Here is a 21,336-nt window from a genome sequence, read left to right as displayed (position 1 = left end):
AATAGCATCCAAAGCAGATGCCCGCTTTTAGAGCAGCGGTGACCTCACAATAACATGCCAGACCTTGGCCTGCTGCTGGCCTGTTGGGTTCTCAGGCAGAAGGCACCTCACAAGCATCTACCCGAGACATTGCTGCACTGCCATGTCCTCACAGAATCATGTAGATTGAAAGGGATCTTTGGAGATCGACTAGTTCAATCCCCCTGCCCTAGAGGGAGTCAGCCAGAGCAGGTCACTTAAGAAGATGTCCAGGCTGGTTTTTAGTATCTCCACAACAGGACACTCCACAGCCTCTCAGGGCAGCCTGTGCCAGTGTCATGCACCCTTGATGCCAAAACCTGTTTTCTTGAATTCAGTTGGAATTTCTTATTTTTGTGGATTGGGGCTTAAAGCACGTGCCCTGTGTGGGGATGGTGAGGGACGTGGGCTTCTTCAACCTGGTGAACCTCCTCCAGTGAGGGTCATCGTCCAAAAGGGATAACCTCACTCCAAGTATGGGAGAGAGATGGATGGCATATGATAGATGTAAACACATGGAAGGATTTGGCTGAAGAGATTCTTAGCCTGCTGAAAGACCAGGGCATTCTTCCAACTGCCTGAAGCTCAAAGCAGCACCTGGGGAGTTTAGAGGGATGTGCCTGAGCAAGGAGTAAGGGGACGGGGAAACTGGAGAGCAAGGGGAAGGCCAGCCCTGCTGCCCCATTATCGGTCTGATGGTCCCACCGTGCTGGAAACGCATGGGACAGGTGTGCTCAGGGGTGGGGAGACATGGCCCTGGCAAAGTGCCCCGGCAGCCCTCAGGGCTCTGTCCCCCTCAGCCCTCCTCTTTTGGTGGCCCCCTTCAGTGCCTGGGCCACAGATGGTCTGTGTCCCCTCAGTGGCAGCCCCTCTCCCCAGGCCAGCACAAGAGTCCTGCTCCAGGCACAGAGCAGCCTGCCCAGAGTGGGGGCCTGCAGAAAGAGGTTTCTCCTTCTCATGGATTCCTCCCTGCAGGCACAGAAATGCTCCCTAGCTCTTCTCCAGGGACACCCCTTCTCCTGGAGAGCCTTTCCCCAGGTGAGTGTGTCCAGGCTGGCCTGGCTGGACATTCCTGGTTCCCACCCCGTGCTCCCTGCAGGGCCCTGATCTGGCGGTGCTGCTCTGCAGAGGGAGGGGGCTGTGGTGCCCTGGGGCCATGGGGTGACCCTGCACTGGCCATGCTGGTCAGGATGGGGAGCAAGCCAGCCAGAAAGGGATCGCTGCTGCTGAGCCCCCTTCCATCTCCCCTCATTGCTCAGTAGCGAAGGAGAGGGCTTGGCAGGATACTGGGATGTCTCCAGTGTCTCAAAAGGCAGGGAAGGGCTGCTCTAGATCCATCCCACAGGGTTTCCAGGGCACTGGGCTGAACCATTGTTTAGTCTTATGTCTCTTTTGCCTGCTGGCTCCTGGCATTGCAGGAGCCTCGTTAGCCCATGGGCTCTTCAGGTTCACCTTTCCTTCAAGGACACTCCGCCTTGGATGGTCACTCATTTGATGAGGTGCCAATCACTGCTCACCCAGACTCACTCACTTTTCTGGGAGATCCCCTGACCTCTCCTGGCAACTCCAGGTTCCTCTCCAGGATAGCATTGGCCATCAGCCCCATCACAAGTGGGACAATACCAGGAAGGATAAGCAAAAACCATTTGCACTCTGCTTGGACATGTGCCACCAAGAAGGGAGCTCTAGGTCCAGCCTTTCATCCCTAACAGATTCCCATGCAACTCTGACCCTAGAACACCATGAGGACTTTTCATGGAACCGTTCCTTGGGTGTGTTCCTGATACCAGCTTTGGAAGAGTCATTCAGCCTCTGCCCCTGCCTTGAGGAGTCCCCTCTGACACAGTGGTTCACATGGCCTGTTCCTGCCTGCAGCCACAGGGGTGCCACTGTAGAGACAACAGGACTGTCACAAGGTACACGAGGCCTTAGGGGGAACACAAAGGCAAGGGCACAGCAGGACAGTGGGGATGTGATGTGAGGAGAGACCAGCACTGAAAGGCCTCGTCCTGCTGCTGTCCTTGGCCATGGCTCCAGGGAAGCAGCAGCCCCGACTCGCAGGCGGCACAGACAGAGTGCCCAGCGAGGCAGCCAGGGGCAGCCCCAAGGGACCCTGGGGCTGATCCTCCATGGGGCAGATGAGCATTTGCCTCCTGAACCCCTCCTGCATGCTGGGGCTGCTCACCCAGCTCCAGAGGAGAAGTCAAGAGATGGGAGGTGAGACAAATAGGTTTTTTCCACATTTCTTTATTGAGCTTTTTTAAAAAGGGAGCCTGGATCCATATATAAATAAGATCTTTGGGTCAAGAAAAAAAGAAGTAGAAGGCCAAGAATAATAACATCACAGGTCTCCAACAAAAAAAACCAACACATGAAAACAAAGAAACAAACCAAACCAAAATAAAACAAAAACAAAACCAAAAAAAATCCCACAAAGAGAAAGTAAAGAAACATATGAAAAAAAGTTCATCCTGGCTTTTCCTGAGATACAGTGGAACCCCATTGGCATAATGGGCACCTTATTAATCTAAAGGAGATGGGATCCCAATAGCTTCCTCAGGGCATCCTTGAGCTCTTTGTTCCTCATGCTGTAGATGAGGGGGTTCACTGCTGGAGGCACCACTGAGTACAGCACTGCCACCACCAGATCCAGGGATGACCATGAGATGGAGGGGGACTTCAAGTGAGCAAATAATCCAGTGCTGACAAGCAGGGAGACCACGGCCAGGTGAGGGAGGCACGTGGAAAAGGCTTTGTGCCGTCCCTGCTCAGAGGGGATCCTCAGCACGGCCCTGAAGATCTGCACATAGGACAGCCCGATGAACACAAAACAAACAAAAGCTAAAGAACAACCTAATACAAGAAGCCAAACTTCTCTGAGGTAGGAACGTGAGCAGGAGAGCTTGAGGATTTGTGGGATTTCACAGAAGAACTGGTCGACAGCATTGCCCTGGCAGAGGGGCAGGGAAAATGTACTGGCCGTGTGCAGGAGAGCATTGAGAAACCCACTGCCCCAGGCAGCTGCTGCCATGTGGACACAAGCTCTGCTGCCCATCAGGGTCCCGTAGTGCAGGGGTTTGCAGATGGCAACGTAGCGGTCATAGGACATGACAGTGAGAAGATAAAACTCTGCTGACATAAAAAAGAAAAAGAGAAAGACCTGTGCAGCACATCCCCAGTAGGAGATGGCCCTGATGTCCCAGAGGGAATTGGACATGGATTTGGGGACAGTGGTGGAGATGCAGCCAAGGTCGAGGAAGGCGAGGTTGAGGAGGAAGAAGTACATGGGGGTGTGGAGGCGGTGGTCACAGGCGATGGTGGTGATGATGAGGCCGTTGGCCAGGAGGGCAGCCAGGTAGATGCCCAGGAAGAGCCCGAAGTGCAAGAGCTGCAGCTCCCGTGTGTCTGCGAATGCCAGGAGGAGGAACTGGCTGATGGAGCTGCTGTTGGTCATGTGCTTAGTCCGTGCATGGGGGACTGTTTAAAGAGGAGAAGACATTCACAAGTTAAGGCAGACTTCGTTGATCCCATCCTATTCCTTTTTCCAAAATTTTCCCCAAAATGACTTCTCTTTCCATGGAATAATTTCATTCAGACCCTTTTTGTGAGATCAGCTTTGTGCTGCTGAGGGCAGTATCTTTGTAGGGGCAGAGATCCAGATGTTGATTTCCAATACTCTCTGGATTATTCACCTCTAAAAGAAACAGAGTTGGATTTTCAATTCCTTCTCCTCAACTGAGAGATGAATTTTTGTGTCCCATCACCCACCCAGACAACCCAGAGCAGAAGTTTGGAAGAAGAGGGTCCTTCCCTTTCAGGTAGCCCCTGCCGTGCTGTGCTTCTTGAAAAGTCTCCTGTGAATGTCCTGCAGTGATCTGCAGCTGTGAGCAGCTCTCACCCATGCAGCACCCTCTCAATAGCAGGACCCTTCCCTGCTGCGTCCCCACATGCCCGTGGGGTCTCCCCAGGCTGGATGAGAGCTGACCCTGCAGGCGGCAGAGTCCCTGCCCCGGCACACAGACCCATGGGATGCAGGGACCGTGCTCTGAAAGACAGCCCTGGGCACCCCTGGCTGCACACCCAGCTTATCAGCTCTTCACATTTCATACCAGCCCCCTCTGCCCCCTTACAGATCCCAGAAGCTGTGGCTGTGCCAGCTTTAGGAGATGCCTCCAGGAACTCCACCTGCATCGCCCTGCACCCAGAGACTCACCCTGTCAAGGGCCGCAAAGATTTCTCCTCCAGTGAGCTCTCAGTCGTCCTCCCAATCCTGACACCTTCAAGCTCTCTCTCTGCCTCGCTCATCTCCCTGAGACACCCTGGCAGTGCCCTCAGCCCTGCTGCGCTTGGCAGAGGAGCTGCTCCTGGGCAGAGCCGTCTCTCTGCAGCGCTGCCCGCTTGCCATGAGCTCCCTCCATGCCAGGAGCCCAGCCCAGCTCAGACGCAGAGGACCATCCCAAGGCCTTTTAATGACCCCTCTGGTGGGTTTGATGCCAAGTCCATGAACTTCAGTCGCTGAGAGGAAGTTGAAGAAACCTCTCAAGGAGTCAAAGTCAAATTCAAACTCCAAAGTTTCTTGTAGTCTTAATGGGTCCCACTGAGGGACACCACTGAGACATTGTCCCCTGGGTCTGGTTAGCGCAGAAACCTGGAGGCAGTGATGACAGGTCAGAGAAAGCTAGGTGAAGGTGGCTCTGATGCTGAGTAAACCTGGATGTGTTTCATTAGCACAAAGGGCCAAGCCCTGACCCCATCACCCAAAGGGCCAAGGCACGACCCCCAACCCCCAGGAAGGGAGATCCTGTCCCTCACTCATTCCTCAGGGCTCTTCCTGGCACAGGGGGATGTGGAGATGTGCAATGCCAAGGACAGGGCTATGGTACGACACCAGCCAGGCTCCTGAGTATGGACAAGGAGGCAATGAGACCCCAGTGCTGGAAGGACTGGTTGTCTCCTCAAAGGCATCAGTGGCAGAGACAACAGCCATAGCCCAAGGCATGAAGAGCTTGGCTCTGCCAGGGGCCTTTCAGCTTTGCCACATCCCTCTGTCTTCTCCACCACAGGCTGTCCTACGGTGTCCCATCACCTCTGCCTCTTTCCCTGCAGGCTGTAGTCATCCACCCGGCTGCCCCACCTTGCTCTCACCTTCCTTTGCTCAGATCTCTCCATCCTCCCTGGCTCTTCCTTGAAACACAAAGCCTTAGGCTGATCCAGGCTCCTTCTGGGTGTCGTGTTGCACCACAGCATTGCCCTTGGGGTGACATTTCTTTCTCCTTGTGTCCAGTCTGCACCTCCCCAGCTGCATGTTGGGGCATTATTTCTTTCTCATGCTGTTTTCCACTACAGAGAAAAGCTCCACCAGCTCTGAAAGCACCCTTCAAGCACGCTCAGGCTTCTCCTGTACTGTCCTCAGTCTCCACACCACTGTGCCCAGGGCCCTCAGCCTCCTGATACTGCTCAAGTGCTTGAGGCCTCCAAACCCCATCTTGGGAGAGCTCTGGGCTCTCTACACGCTGTTTGCAGATGAAAACATAGTGGTCATAGGCCAAGAAAGATGGAGGGAGACATTTTACCAAGGCCTGTAACAGCAGAACAAGGGACAATGGCTTACACTGAAAGAGGGTAGATTTAGATTGGACATAAGGAAGAAATGCTTTATGATGAGTGTGGCGAGACCCTGGAACAGGTTGCCCAGAGCAGTGGTGGATGCCCCATCCCTGGAAGTATCCAAGGTCAGGAGCTTTGAGCAACTAGAACTAATGAAAGATGTCCCTGCCCATGGCAGGGGGGTTGGACTAGATGATTGTTTAGGACTTTTCCAAGCACAACCATTCTATGATTCTTTGATTCATCCAACTGAGGAGGGGGGTTTCTGCATCACAGGTCTGACACTCGTGCTGGGAAGCCAGAAACCACATTTTTGGATTGTGCAAGACTTGCCGTGGGATTTCTAGGAAAGGACCAAACGAAGGGAAAGGTTGGGATCAAGGAGGTTTGTGGAGGAAGAAGCATGGGAAAACAGAGAGAAAAGGGATGAAATGAGATGGTCATGTGTAAACAGGTGGCTGGTCAGGACACTTCCCTGGCTGTGGCCCACAACTGATCACCACAGCCTGTCCTGGTTTTCTTAATACCTCCTTTTCCAAGAGATTTTTGGGGCGAGGGAGATCTCTGCTCTCTGCACAGATGGAGGTTCAAGTGCCAGACACTGGAGTGGGAAGCACAAGTCATCAGACCTTTTGTACTTTGGGGGGCCAGCAACTGGTGATAATGGTGCATATGCATATAACATTGGTGTGTATGTTAGTGGTTTACCCACAAGCAAACACCAGAGAAACCAGAAAGTAGAATACGCCTGCGGGGGCCTAATTTTGGACTGGATACTAGAGGGACCACATCATCTGCAACTTGGGTACTGGAAGAAAAAGGTAGCCCAGACCACCTCCTAGAGAAACTGGGGGGTCACAGTACCATAGAATTGTCTAGGTTGGAAGGGACCTTTCAGATGAGCAAGTGCAACCATCAACCTAACACTGACAAAACCCATCACTGAACCATGTTGCTAAGCACTACCTTGACCCGTCTAATTGGAAATACCTCCAGGGATGGGGATTCCACCACCTCCGTGGGCAGCCTGTTCCAATATTTGATAACCCTTTCAGTGCTTCCTAATTTCCTAATATCCAGTCTAAGCATCCTGTGGCGCAACTTGAGGCCGTTTCCTCTTGTCCTATCACTTGATAGTTGGGAGAAGAGACCGACCCCCACCTCTCTACACCCTCCTTTCAGGGAGTCGCAGAGAGCAAGAAGGTCTCCCCTCAGCCTCCTTTTCTCCACGCTGAACACCCCCATTTCCCTCAGACGCTCCTCACAGGACTTGTGCTCCAGACCCCTCGCCAACTCCCTTGCCCTCCTCTGGACACGCTCCAGCCCCACAACGTCTTTCCTGTAGTGAGGGGCCTAAAACTGGACACAGCACTCCAGGTGGGGCCTCACCAGGGCCCAGCACAAGGGGATGATCACTTCCATGGTCCAAGTCACCACACTGTTCCTGGGAAAGGCGAGGATGCTGTTGGCCGCCTTGGCCACCTGGGCACACTGCTGGCTCATAGTCTTTCTCTTCACTGACAGAAGAAACATACTTTTGTTTCTCTTTGGTGCTTCTCTCTAACCCAAACGAATATGCAGCACTAAAGTGGGTTTCCCTCCATGGAGCAGCTTTGCACAATGTCTGCTCCAAGAGGGGAAATATCTCAGACTGCAGCCGGAAATGGGTGAAGGTGTGGAGGAAAAATGTGTTGCTTCTGACACTATTTGATATGCATACAATACAAAAAGGCAGGGAAGGCTAACCACCATGAAAGAAACAGGAAAACTGCCCATCAATGAAGCTCTGCAGAAGGAGGATGGAGCCGTACATAGCATGAGGTGATAACATTGGGATCAGCACCTCGAGAAGACTTCTGTAGGGAAGACTTTCACCTGCTCTAGGTGACCCTGCTCTGGCAGGGGGGTTGGACTAGATGATCTCCTGAGGGAGAAGGGATTCCAAGCCTTATCATTCTGTGATTTTGTGACTTTTCAAATTCCTCAGAAAGAGGACAGTGCTGTAACCCAGCTGCAGCACTGTGTTAATGCAGAACTGGCTATTGAAAATCCAGTATTTCATTCACTTGGGCTCTTGGCTTTGGCATCTTTTCACTTTGACTCCACTCCTGACACCTCTCTCATGAACCCCATAAGAATGGAAGACTAAAGGAGAATTAGGCTCAGAGCTGGCTCCTTAGGGCGTTTGGCGTGTTAATGAGCCCTCTGGTGCCGAGTTCCTGCACTGCAGATCCTGAAAGACTGAGCAAGCCCCCGGAGAAGTAAAAGCCAGAAGCAAACCTCCAGGTTTCTGGGGGTGTTAGCAGGCCCTGCTGATCTCTGCCTCTGAAGAGACCGAGGAGGGAATGAGCAGACAAAGTTCCTGTCCCTGGGGGCTGCTGAAGCAGGAAAGGATGTGAGAGACACTTGCTACAGGAAGAAATTTAAACGTGGAAGTCATTGCGAAAGCCCTTGATTTGCTTCCCCAAGCAGGATGGCCAAGGCCTGACCCCCATCCTTTGGGGAGGGAGCTCCTTTCCCTCTTGGAATGCTCAGGGCTCTGTGTAATGTGTGAGTGTGTGAAGCCGGGTACTGGTCAGCAGGAGGACCCTTTGCAGGCTCTGTGGTGGGTGGGTGAGGAGGCAACGAGGTGCTGGAGCTTTAAGGAGCGAGTGCCTTCTCATGGGTCTCAGTGGAAGAGGCAGAAGCCTACTCAGGTCTGTTGGGGTGTCAAGGCCCAAAGCCATGCCCACTGCAGCTACCCTGTCCCATGCCTGTGCCGGCTTCATTAGCTCCAAAAAAAAGCTGTGGAGTTCTGCGGATTTGCCAGTTCCTGTGAGTCCCCTCCAACCTATTTGCTTTCTTCCAAAAGCGTTGTCAATGCTCATTTATCCCCCAAGATTTGCAAGCCCCAGACATGCTAGAATCCTCTATTTAGCTCCACAACCCAGCGCTGAAGTGCGTATCCTCCTCATTCTGCTGCCTCAGAGTGAAAATTCAACCTCGGACATTTCAGCATGACACCCCTTGCTATTTCAGGTCCTTCTCCGGCCTTTCACACGCTCATTGCTATGCACACACTGCTCTTTCCCTGCATGCCCATGTCTCTCACAAACCCTTCCTCTTCCCCTGCCGAGATGGGACTTCAAGAGGTTTGTGCATCCTCCACGCCCATGGTCTGAACTCACAGTCGTCTCAGGGAACCTGTGTCCGACTGCGGCCAGTGTTGTCCTGCCAGCTCAGAGTCTGAGTTCCATTTGAGCCCAAACCATTCCAGTTCCCGCTGCCTCCCTCTTCCCTCTGACACTGGCTACTGTGTGACACAACTGCTGTACAACTCCAGGCAGGATGGGCCAAAGAGTTTAATTAGCAAATTGGGACCTTTCCCCTTGCTGGAAATGTGAACTTGGCTCTCAATATTTATGTATTGAACTGCTTTGCCACTTTGAAACTGCCTCTCTGAAAAACTAGCCCAGCGTGGTTTTTTATGTGTTTGTTTTTGTTTGTTTTAACCCAAATGAACATGCAGCACTGAAGTGACATTCCATAGCATGGAAAGTGGGTTTCCATAGGATTTTGCACAATGTCTGCTGCAAGAGGGGAGATGTCTCAGACTGCAACTGGAAATGGGTGAAGTTGTGAGGAGATAAATGCATTACATCAGACAATAATTGGTATGAATACAGTAAAAAAATGTAGCAAAGGTGAATAAGCAGGAAAAAAGGAAACCTGCCCAGTCACTGGAGCTCTGCAGAAGGGGGCTGGAGTTGTACGTAACATGAGGTGATACAAGCGGGATCATGACCTAGAGAGGATTTTTAGGCCAGGCTGTGCGAGAGAGTACCCTGACTTCACCCAGATAAACAAGAGGCTCCACAGCGTGCTGAAGCAATGGGAAGAAAGGTCTTGGGGTAAAAGCATGAGAAACAATGGGAGAGATTTTGCTGGTTTTGCTCTCACTGCTATATCTTTGTCATCATTTAAAGATGACACCTTGTAGACAGAATTGCCCTGAATTCATGCCCGCTTCGTGTATTTTCTCCCTGGTTTCAGTAAGAGGTGGAGGGGGGGATAGGGTACTTGGTAGAGGCCAAGGTACAGATCCCAGATCTCTGGAAAGGCACAAAGGAAGGCAAATTCTTCATGCGGTGCTGTGACCGGTACCCACTGCTCCTGACCCCTGGAGTACACTGACACAACACCGCTACCTGCATTTCCAGTCTGCTGAGTCCTAACCGTGCAGCAGAGATCCTAGAAGCTCAGAACTGCCTTCGTCTGCCCTGCGTTTCAGCACGTCAAATGAAAGTAACCGAGTCAAAGAGTTGGTTTTGAGCTTCTTCACAGCCTAAAGCACCGCATGGGTAAGGAGCCTGGCTGGGAAATGTAAAGAGTAATCAAAGGTAGGACGAGATACCTACTGAGCACAGGACAATGCCAGCCTGAATTGTCCCATGAGCCTCTACTGTAGAAAGCCTCACCTGTACCTGACTCTCTTCTCCTGGGGCACACTGCAAGGCACAGGCTCATGGAAGGGCTTTTGGGAAAGGGGTTGGTGGGGGAGCCTCTGGTCCAGCCTCTCACCGAAAGGTAGGGTTGTCAATCCCAGGGTCAGGTTGGGTGACATTCTGGGGAGCTGAAAACCTCCAAAGATGGAGATAACAGAGAGTCGATGGGTGTCCTGCTGCAGGTCAACAACCGCCTACTCCGTTTTTCCTAATATTCGGTATAAAGCTCCATGGAGGATGCTTGCCGCTGTTGCCTCTGCCAAACATCTGCCACAGCAGAAGAGTTTGCCTCCACCTTCATCTCTCCAGGAAGATGCCACCTGCTCTTAGGCTGCCCTGTGCCTCCCCTTCAGCAGACTAAAGAGGACCGGTTGTCTCAGCCTCTCCATACAGCTCATGTGCTTAGGGACCCTAACCCCATCCCGACAGACGTCCTCTGGACTTTCTCCAGTTTCTCCATCCTCCTTTCAAAATGGGATCCATCTATGGCATCCACCATAACTCCCACACCCTTCTGCCCAGGACACTCCTCAGCCAGTCGCGTCACAGCCTGTCCCAGGGCACCGCCTTTGTTCTGCCCCCAGTGCACACCTTGCCCCCTTTGCCTTATGAAACTTCAGGAGGTTTCATTTGGCCAAGTCCCCACGTGTGTCAAGGTCCCTCTGGACTCAAAGTCCAAATGGTCAACATTGCAGGTTTTGTGGACAGTGCCTCAAACCAGATAAGAATATGGGGAATTGCAGGATCCCACAGGTAATGAAAGAGAATGATTTGCCTAATGGAGTTGGCACCTGAGTTTGAAAATCAGCACACCAACCACCTCAGATATACCCCAAGGTTGTAAGAAAAAAGAAAAGCATGGCCAAGGGGGAGTGGATGAATAAGGAAGCCGTTCATTTTGGAGGGCATCTGGATAAAAAAAGAGAAGCAATTGTGGTTTCAAGGAATGAAAGGGATGTGGTCATGGCTGTCTGGGGACACCTGTGAAGCACCCTGGCACCTGATGTGAATGACTTCTGTGGTCAGAGACAACCTGAGAGCTTTCCCTAATTTGAAAAAATGAAGGGGAAGAAAGGACAGTCATATTTAGGCTGGATGGGACGTCGGGAGGTGTCTCGAGCAGCCTCCTGCAGGGCCAGACCAGTTACTGAGGGCTTTCTCCAAACACATCCTGGTCACTTGCTAGAAGAGATCCAGTGACATAAACCAAAGAAGTAACCTGGGTGTGGTCTAAAAAGTCCTGAGCAGAAGGGGATCGTCACTTCCACTGTCTGTGCTCCTGCTCATACAGCCCGGAATGCTTTTGGCCTCCCTTGCTGACGGCTCATGGTTGTCCCAATGAAACCCAAGGACCACCAAAGTCTTTCCTGCAGAGCTGCTATCCAGCCATGCAGCCCCATGCCCTCTGCCATTGCACAGGATGAGTGCACCTCAAGGGGAGGACTTTGGCTTTGTCATCATTGGATACTGTGTGCTTCCTTTTGGCCCAGCCTTCCAGCCTGTCTTTGTCCTTTGGGCCGTAGCCTTGAGCTCCAGCATCGTGTCTGTTCTCCTCCATATGCTGTCATCTACAACTGTTATGAAAAAGCACTCTCTCGTCTCCTCTGGGTCATTACAAACACATTAAACAGGGCAGGTTGCAGGCTAGACCCCTGCAGAACCTTACAATCTACAGGCCTCCAGGCAGTGTAACACGCATTGACCACGTCCCTCCGAGCCCGCCTGTACAGGTGGTTTTAGCTATCCAGTAGCCATCCATGCAGGCATTAGCCATCCTAGCTTGGGCATGAGAGTGTTCTGTGGGACAATGCTGGAAACCTTGCTGACTTCCAGGTCAAAGATAACTACGTCTCTCCTTGCACCTAACAGTCATGGCCTTTCTTCACATAAAGCAAGTCGGATGGCCAGGCAGAGTCTCCCCTGGCTAAATCCTGTCACCTTCTCTTTCGGCCATGAAAGAATTGTGAGCTGAGGGGACCTGCTCTGGAGCACAGCCTTTCACTCCCCTGCTCATCCATGGGGCATTTCTGAAAGGTGCATGCAATATTTGGGTGCCGCCAGTCATCAGGGAGTGCCCCCACTTTCAAGGATGATGGAAGGGGCCTCTCTGTGACATCGGCCTGCTCTCTCAGCTCCCTGGGATGCCACCCATCCTGTCCTAGAGACTGGTGAGGATGGTGCTTGCTCAAGTGACTCCTGACTTGATGCCCATCCACCGCTGGTTGTTCTCCTCCAGGGTCCTGCCTCAAGTCACAGAGGCCCGGGAGACCTTGCAGGGAAAGATCGAGGCAGAGAGGACATAGACAATCGCAGATCTATCCACACCTGCTCTCATGAAACTCAGCGGTGGCGACAGAAAGGTGGGTACTCAGGGTACACAGGGTACAGTTGTTCTGGCATGGACTGCTCCAGTGTGGGTCCCCCACAGGCCACAGGTCCTGCTTGAAAACCTGCTCCAGCATGGGCTCCTCTCCTTGGGCAGCAGTTCCTGCCAGGAGCCTGCTCCACCGGGGTCCTCCATGGGCTGCAGGTCTAACTCTCCTAAAGGAAGAAGGCCAGCCCAGCACGGCTTCTCTTCTGGACCAAGCCACAGGAAGTCCCGGAGGATGGCTGTTTCCTGTGCCCGTGGCACTTGAGAAAACTCAGTGCTGACAATACTCCAATGTTTTGGGTATTGCTGAACAGAGTTTGCACAGTGTCAAGACCTTCTCTAGTTCTCATTCTGAGTAGGTGGGAGGTGAGAAAGAAGTCGAGGGGGGACCCAGCCAGGACCGCTCATCCAAACCGACCAGAGGCATATTCCATACCATATGACCTCATGCTCAGGAATAAAAACTTGAGACAGAGGAAGAAGACGGTGAAGTTCTTGTCATTCAAGGAGGCTGCTGCTTGGCGACCGGCTGGGCATCAGTTTGCCTGTGGGAGGTGGTGAGTGATGGCCTGTGTTTCACTTGTTGAGGTTTTCTTAATCTCTTCTCTTCACCTATTAAACTGCTGTTGTCGACCCAAAACTTTTCACACTTTATTTCTTCCTTGTCCCACTCAGGAAGGGGGAAGAAAGTGTGAGTGACTGTGTGGCTGCTGGGCTATTGGCTATTGGCCAGAGTCAACCCACCACAGCAAGGAAGTTTCTGATAGCTGGGAGCTAGTTCAGCGGTTGGGCACCAAGATGCTTAGGGGCTGAAGGGGAAGGGCCTTGTTTAGCCTGGAGAACGGAAGGTCTCGGGATCCTCCTAGCAGCCGGTCTGTCCCTGTGGGGAGGTTTTCAGGGCCATGGAGCCAGGCTTGTACCAGTGGTGCTTGGCAGGAGGTTAATAGACAATGGTCAGATGTTGAAATAAGGAAGGTTCAGGAGAGAGAAAATGAAAATCTTTTTCTCCATGAAGGCATCCAAGTGTTGGAGGAGGTTTCCCAGAGACATTGTGTCATCTCTGCCCTTAGATGTTTTCCAGCTGCCATGGGATAAAGCTTTGAGCAACATGGTCTGACTCCATGGCTGATGCTGCTGTGAGCACGAGGTCAGAACAGAAGTACTCTTTTCATATCTGCAGCTACTTAGTTTCTGGACTTGTTAGAAGCACCATGACTCAGGATGACCGTTGGCACACATACTTTATAAGCTACGCTGTTGGAGGTTCAGTCCAGGGGGACCTTGACACACCTGGGAGTCTGGCCAATAGAAATCTGAAAATTTAGAAGGAAAAGCTGGAGAACAATTCCATGCAGCAGCACGGGCAAGGACCTGAGCGATGAAGGAGTGCTCTGAGGAGAAGGGTCTGGGCACCATGGCAGCTGCCATAGGAGCCAGTGGGCGTCACCTTTCAAAATGAAAGAGGAGAGACTGGAGAGGGTGCAGAGGAGGTGTGCCAAGATGGAGTGAGGGGCCTAACGCGTGAGCTGTGAGGGGAGTCTGGGCCGCTCTAGCCAGCTGATGTAGAAGCACAGGGGTGGACAAGCAGCTGGAGGACGAGCAGCTGAGCATGAACCAGCAATGCACCCCCGTGGCAAAGGCCAACAGCCTCCTGAGCTGCAGCAGGAAAAGCTTTGCTGGTGGATGGAGGGAGGTGACCCTTCCCCTCTGCTCAGCACTGGTGAGGCCACACCTGGGGTGCTGTGTCCAGTGCTGGACTCCCCCACACAAGAACGTTGTTGACCTACCAAAGCAAGTCCAGCAAAGGACCACAACGATTGTTTAAGGCACTGCAGCACCTTTCATAGGAGGAAAGGCTGAGAGATGTGGGAGTGTTCAGTTTGGAGAAGAAACGTCTTTGGGGGATCTTCTTGATCTATATAAAATTCCATCTGAACCCAAGAAAACACTTTTTGACTGTGAGGGTGGTCAATCACTGGAAAAGGTTGCCTAGAGTGGTTGTGGAGTCTCCATCCATGGACATATTCCAAACGCACCTGGACAAGCTGCTGAGCAACGTGCTCTAGTTGATCCTTTCTCAGCTGGGGGCTTGGACTAGATGATTTCCAGAGGTCCTTTGAAACCTCAACATTTCTGTGATACCGTGAGTATAAAGGAGAAAAGTCAGACAGAAAGAAATTAATAACACATAGCATGGACCTCAAATATGGTGGGATCCCATGGAGAGGACCCAAGCTGGAGCAAGGGAGAAGTGTGAGGAGGAAGGAGAGACAGAGATGTTCTTTACTGACTGTTAAGACCCTCTTCACCACCCCCCTGCTCCTCTTGGGGTTGGGGTGGGGAGATGAGCTGGGAGCAATGGAATAATTGGAGCCCATGAGAAAGCGTGAGGAGAACGGTCTTTAATAGTTTTGTCATTCTTTCTCACAAGCAAACTCATTTTTTAACTGGCAACAAATTAAATTGATCTTCCCCAAGTTAACATGTCTTTGCCCGTGACAGTAATTGGTAACTGATCTCCTTTTCTTTATCTTGACCCATGAACATTTCTGGGTTTTTTTTCTCCCTTTGCCCTGTTGAAGCGGAGGAGGGAATGAGCAGCTGGGTGGGCGTCTGGCTGCCGGCCAAGGTGAACCCACTACAGAACCACATCAGGACGCCTGCCTCCAGTGTGGGTGTCTCCAGCACAAGAAAGTCCCTGACGGACTGGAGCGAGCCCTGCAGAGGCCAGAAGGATGGATGGGGCCTGGAGCACATTTAAGGAAGAGGAGAGGCCGAGAGCTCTGGGTTCTGGAGAAATCCTTTAGAGCCAAACACTGGGGCAAGGACCAGGCCAGTTGGTAAGATCTCAATCAGTGGAGATTTTCAAGGTTTTATTTCCTTTTTATTAAAGATGGCGGTAGAGTTGTGTATCACAGAGCCCTGGGGGAAGACAGGAGTGACCGTGCAGGAAAGGTCCCTCCTCAGGGTCGGGGTACATGGCCAGAGATGGAGATGCCTGGTGTGTGGGACTGATCTGGGACAATTCTCCTGGAGCAGCTTCCCCAGGCTGTCCAAGGAGCACGGCACAGACCAGGACCCTCTCTTTTGCACCTTTGGTGCCTTGCTTCCTTCACCATGGCTCTGCACCATGAGCACCCTGCTGTGTGCGCGCACCCTGCAAACTCACACGGCTGAGCTCTCCGCTGGCGCTTTCCTCTCCTGGGCACATTCCACCCCAGCCCAACACCTCCCCAGCAATCCCTAATTCTCCTCCTCCCCTCTCCCCAGCACAATGGCCCTGTCTGGGCTGGCCCCACGGCAGTGCCCACCACAGGGTGCAGCAGAGCTCTGGTCACTCACAGCACAGCCCCAGCCCCCCTGAAGGACACAGCAGCTGCTGGGGGGCAGAGAGGGAGGTTCAGGCTCCCCATCAGTCCCAGGGCTTTTTACCTGGACCCAAGGGCAGGAGGAAACACAGGCCACTCACTCTCTGGCTCTCTACATTCATATTGTGCATCAGCACACCAAGTGTATTTACCCCTTCTCTGTCCCCACCAGCCCCACGCTCCAGGACAGCATGACAGTCCTAGCCCTGCAGCTCCTCAGCCAGCTCCTGCGTCTCCCCAGTCTCTCTCCCCTGTGCCAGCTGGGTTCCCACTGACTCTCCTGTGATTGCAGAGTCCTCATTTCCCCGTCAATACCTGGAATTAGCACTTCACTTTTGTGTGATTCCACATTTTGTGGAGCTCCCGTCACACCCCAGGCACACGCTGTCCATGGAGATCCCCTGGGATATCCAGGCAGCTACAGATTCCCCTCCTGGAAGATGTCTTCTGCCCTGTCGCATGTGGGAAAGAACTGGGTCTGGACCCCAGTGGCCATTCACCATCTCCACTGTCACTAGGCACCAAGAGGTGAGTCCTAAATCCAACCCTCTAACAGGTCACAACAGGACAATGAGCTTGTTTCTTTTGGAACCATAGAGTAATGGGCCATTTTGGCGTGCAACAGCTTGGGCCTGTTCCTGAACGACCTTTGGAAAAACAGTGCGCAGGCAGTGCGCAGGAAAGATGCCTTTTTATGACAGAGGTGCTTTGAGGGAGTCAGCCTGGGCCCAGTGTTACACAGAAACTTTTCTACATGGGTTCCAGGTGAGACAGAGGAGGTTCAAGCTTCAGATCAAGTACGTGAAATCCAAATATTGCTCTACAAACATAAAACCCCAAATAGGAATAACAAGCATGATACTAAAACAAAGCATGGGCCTGGTGTGGGAGTCACTTGCGTAGAAAGATGGGAAGTTTATCAGTATTGAAAAAAGTCCATGAAATCACCTTCCTCAGGGCACCCTTGAGCTCCTGGTTCCTCACGCTGTAGATGAGGGGGTTCACTGCTGGAGGCACCACTGAGTACAGCACTGCCACCACCAGATCGAGAACTGGGGAGGAGATGGAGGGGGGCTTCAGGTAGGCAAACATGGCCGTGCTGACAAACAGGGAGACCACGGCCAGGTGAGGGAGGCACGTGGAGAAGGCTTTGTGCCGTCCCTGCTGAGAGGGGATCCTCAGCACGGCCCTGAAGATCTGCACATAGGACAGCACGATGAACACAAAACAACCAAAAGCAACGAAGGCACTAACCACAATAAGCCCAACTTCCCTGACGGAGTCTGAGTCTGAGCAGGAGAGCTTGAGGATTTTGGGGATTTCACAGAAGAACTGGTCCGCAGCATTGCCCTGGCAGAGGGGCAGGGAAAATGTACTGGCCGTGTGCAGCAGAGCATTGAGAAACCCACTGCCCCAGGCAGCTGCTGCCATGTGGACACAAGCTCTGCTGCCCATCAGGGTCCCGTAGTGCAGGGGTTTGCAGATGGCAACGTAGCGGTCATAGGACATGACGGTGAGAAGGGCACACTCTGCTGACATAAAAAAGAAAAAGAGAAAGACCTGTGCAGCACATCCCCAGTAGGAGATGGCCCTCTTGTCCCAGAGGGAATCGGCCATGGATTTGGGGACAGTGGTGGACAGGGAGCCCAGGTCAAGAACAGAGAGGCTGAGGAGGAAGAAGTACATGGGGGTGTGGAGGCGGTGGTCACAGGCGATGGTGGTGATGATGAGGCCGTTGGCCAGGAGGGCAGCCAGGTAGATGCCCAGGAAGAGCCCGAAGTGCAAGAGCTGCAGCTCCCGTGTGTCTGCGAATGCCAGGAGGAGGAACTGGCTGATGGAGCTGCTGTTGCACATGTGGTGCCTCTGGGTGTGGAGCACTGAACAAGGAGGAAAAGACAGTGAGAAGTTAGGAGAAACTTTTCAGAGCAAAATCAACACCGTTTCTCATACTTCACACTCTCTGCCACTTTTTCATTTCCATGAGATCATTCAGCTCTGTGGCTGGAGCTCAGACTGTTTCTGGCCGAGTGTGCCAGGAGGAGCGGGACCTCTGCCCGCTGGCTGCCCAGGAGTCAGCCCTGCTCTGCAGCAGCAGATTCGTGGGAATGGGGTGGGCAGTCCTGGTGTTCCAATTTGTCAGATAAACCTCTCCTCATGGACAAAGGGCTTGTCAGTCTCTGCACTCCCATTGCCATGAAACCACAGTTGCAAGAGTGTTGGAGAGAGGTTCTTCTACAGCTCTCTCCCGTCTCAGCTGGAGATTCTCTTGCATTTCAGAAACCCTCACCATTTCTGCTGCATTCAGGGACAGCAAAGGGAGTCCTGCCAGGCAAGGGGATTGTCTGAGGGTTAGTGCAGAGAGAGGGGAGCTGGTCTGTCCCTCTGTCTTGTTCCCAGCTGCCCTCTGCTTGTGCCTTTCTGAGACAGAGGGGAATCGCACTCGCGTGTTGACATGGAAAGACACCAGGCACTGCTGAGAGCAGAGAAACCCACTGCCGAGAGCTCAGTGTCTCACCCTTTCTCAAGGTCTCAGCACCCCACTTCTCGCCAAGGACACACATGGCTCCTTTCACAAACCCAGCAGCGTTTCCTTGGTCGTAGCGTCTCTGCGCTTCTCCACAGGGCATTCAGGTAACAGCAGGATGCTCCAGGATGGATTGGCATCCTGGAGGGCAGCTCAGTGCTTGGAAGGACACCCCAAGGAGATACCCAAGTGTCCTAGTGACGGTATGTCAGAAAGGGAGAGTCAGCTCATTCCCCAGCCACATAGACTACTTTGCCCACAGCCCCACGCGTTAGAGGAGAGCTTGGACACTTCATTCCCAGGGAAACACTTTCATGGGAGAAATCACAAGACCGGTGCCTGACTCGGCTGCTGCAACTCCCATCCCCAGAGAGCCTGGCTGGGAGAACAAGACGACAATCACAATATCACAAACAGGTGGAGAAACAAGGGAAAACGCAGTGAGGGTCTGGCTGAGAGAGGCCAGGGCAGAGACAGCCGGGCACTCAGGACAGCGTTACCCCTACCCTGCTGTGCCCGTCACCTCCCCAGCATGAACTTTGCTGGGCCAGTTCTCTCAGCCCCTGTGCTCTGGAGAGAAAAATGGACACACGGCACATGGTTAGAGAGCTGCAGCACGGCTCTGCTGGAGCTCTGGCTTCACAGGAGGGTCATGCCTTGAACCACAGAGCCCTGAGGGCTGAGGCTTTGCTGGGTGGGAGAGGAGGCGAGGGGGCTTGCTCAGGGGAAGGGGTCTGCATTGGAGGGGATCATACGGAGTTTTATGAATCCTTCTCCCACAGCATTTCTGGTTTGTCTTTCCTCTCATTCCCTGACCCTATCCCTGCTGCCGGGATATTTTCCTCCTGGGAGGTGTTTCCCTGTCCCATGTCTTTTCCCTGTCAGCTCTCACAGACCCCATCCCAACCCCTGTGCACTCCCCTTGGCCCCACAGAAACTTGCCTGTTTGCCAGGCACTGCCTGGGTTCATGTTCCTGTTTGCAGGTGGAAAAGGGCAGGTCAGAACAACCCCGATGGGTCCAGCAGAGCTGATGCTGGTGCTGCCCATGGGCAGAGGAGTGGCTGAAGGCACTCCAGGAGGTTCCTGGCAGACCTACTGACCACTCAAAGCTACAGCTCAGGAGTCTCACTGACTTCTTCCAACTTCAGAGCTCCCTATACATTTATCCCTTTCTCTGCCTCCCCACCCTCTCACTAGGAAAATAAAAACACAAACGCAGGAAAGCTCCTTATCTGTAACGTAATTCCTGCCTTGAGCTTCCCCTTGAAAAGTGCCCTCAGAAATGTCCTGGGGGTGAAGTGCAGCTGAGAGCAGCCCTGACTCACGCAGCACCCCCTTGACAGCAGGACACTCTCCTGCCAGGAGTTGCCTCTTCCACCCACACCTTCTCCCCGCACTGCTGCTGGCAGCTCCTCAGGGAAACCGAGGGCTGATCCTGACAGGAGATAAGTCCCTGCCACAGCACAAAGCACCCTTGGGTGCAGGGACCCTGCTCTGAAGGACAGACCCCTGGCTGCACACCCACCTTCACACTCTGCAGCCATCCCCGGGTGAAGGCAGCTGATGTGCCCTGTCCCTTTGACAGAGCCACGGGGAAGCCCTGCTCCAAAGCAAGTCCTTTTTCTGTATGTTGGAGAACCCCTGAGAGACCTCCTGATAGATCCCAGAGGCTGTGGGATGTGCCAGCTTCAGGAGATCATTCCAGGAACCGCAGCTGCATTGCCCTGCAGCCAGAGACTTACCCTGTTCAGGGCTGGGAAGATTTTTCTGCAGCTGAGCTCTCCTCTCTCCTCCCACCCCAGACTGCCTTTACACCCTCTCTGCCTCCCTCCTCTGCCCTCGCTGCCTGCAGGCAGTGCCCTCAGCCCTGCTGCGCTTGGCAGAGGAGCTGCTCCTGGGCAGAGCCGTCTCTCTGCAACGCTGCCCGCTTGCCATCAGCTCCCTCCATGCCAGGAGCCCAGCCCAGCTCAGCAGCAGAGGACCAGCCCAAGGCAGCCCTTTCTCTGCCCCCTCGGGGCTCCCTCCAGGTGTCCCTGGGGCTCCAGGGGAACCTGCTGGGAAACAGCATGAAGTCAGCACTGATGTTCCCTCCCTTAGCTGGGCAGAAACACTTTCCAGAACTGTTAATGCTGCAGTCAAAATTATATCAAAATATCACCTTTTGTGCTCTTATTATTAGACAGGACACCAAGACAGTGACAGGCAGGCATATCCCTTACCCCTGCTGAGGGAAGGGATTCAGATGAATCTGTGGATCATATCATCCTGCGTTTCAATTCCCGGCCTTTGAAGGAGAATCAACTGCCTTCCATGCCTGCCACAAACCCACAGGAGATGGGATTCCTCTCTCCGCATTTGTTCAGGTGGGCATAAAATACGCACCTGCACGTGAGATCCTTGTCTCAGCTCCTGTGCTCATCAATGCAGATGGCAGACAGGACAGAATGCCTAGTGACATTGAAGGTGTCAGGGGTGGTCAAAGATATGTGTAGATAACTGCAAGCTCTACTGGAGCCATTCATAGAGACAGGGCAATGTCTCAGGGATCATGAATGAGCCTGGTGGGAAATTCCTTTGGCCAAGTGAAATGACAGATGATGCCTAAATAAGGGTCAAAAAAATCTTCTTCTACTTTTTTTGTTCATGGCAGTTTTTAGAGGAATTCATATCAACGACTGCAGTCCTTGGCCATAGGTAGAGCTTGGTCTCCCTCTTTTCCATCAGCTCAATTTACCAGATCTCCAGTGACTCTCATGGCATTTGTCTCATGTTCAGCCCCACTTTGCCTAACAGAATTCAGGGCAGCTGCTCAATTAATGTTCAAATCCAGGCCCACAGAGCTACGTGAGATGCCAGGGCTGGCATTGACCACACAAGACCTACGGGAAATCAATTCCCATTCAGGGCGGATGCATCACAGATGCCCCAGAAGGCATCGCAGAGAGTGCAATTGGGTGTCTGTT

General features: G+C 52.9%; 2 protein-coding genes across 2 annotated transcripts; both read right to left on the bottom strand.

Annotated features, from left to right (window-relative positions):
- Positions 1 to 2,545: 2,545 nt before the first annotated feature.
- Positions 2,546 to 3,472, bottom strand: LOC134509309 (olfactory receptor 14J1-like). The gene has a single exon (XM_063321790.1). The coding sequence runs from the start codon at positions 3,470 to 3,472 to the stop codon at positions 2,546 to 2,548; it is 927 nt and encodes a 308-aa protein (XP_063177860.1).
- A 13,267-nt stretch (positions 3,473 to 16,739) lies between these two features.
- On the bottom strand, positions 16,740 to 17,702 carry LOC134509340 (olfactory receptor 14J1-like). The gene has a single exon (XM_063321820.1). The coding sequence runs from the start codon at positions 17,700 to 17,702 to the stop codon at positions 16,740 to 16,742; it is 963 nt and encodes a 320-aa protein (XP_063177890.1).
- Between the last annotated feature and the right edge of the window lie 3,634 nt (positions 17,703 to 21,336).

The sequence above is a fragment of the Chroicocephalus ridibundus genome, unplaced genomic scaffold (assembly GCF_963924245.1).
Source record: "Chroicocephalus ridibundus unplaced genomic scaffold, bChrRid1.1 SCAFFOLD_98, whole genome shotgun sequence".
Lineage (NCBI taxonomy): Eukaryota > Metazoa > Chordata > Aves > Charadriiformes > Laridae > Chroicocephalus > Chroicocephalus ridibundus.
This window is presented reverse-complemented; position numbering and strand designations above follow the sequence as displayed.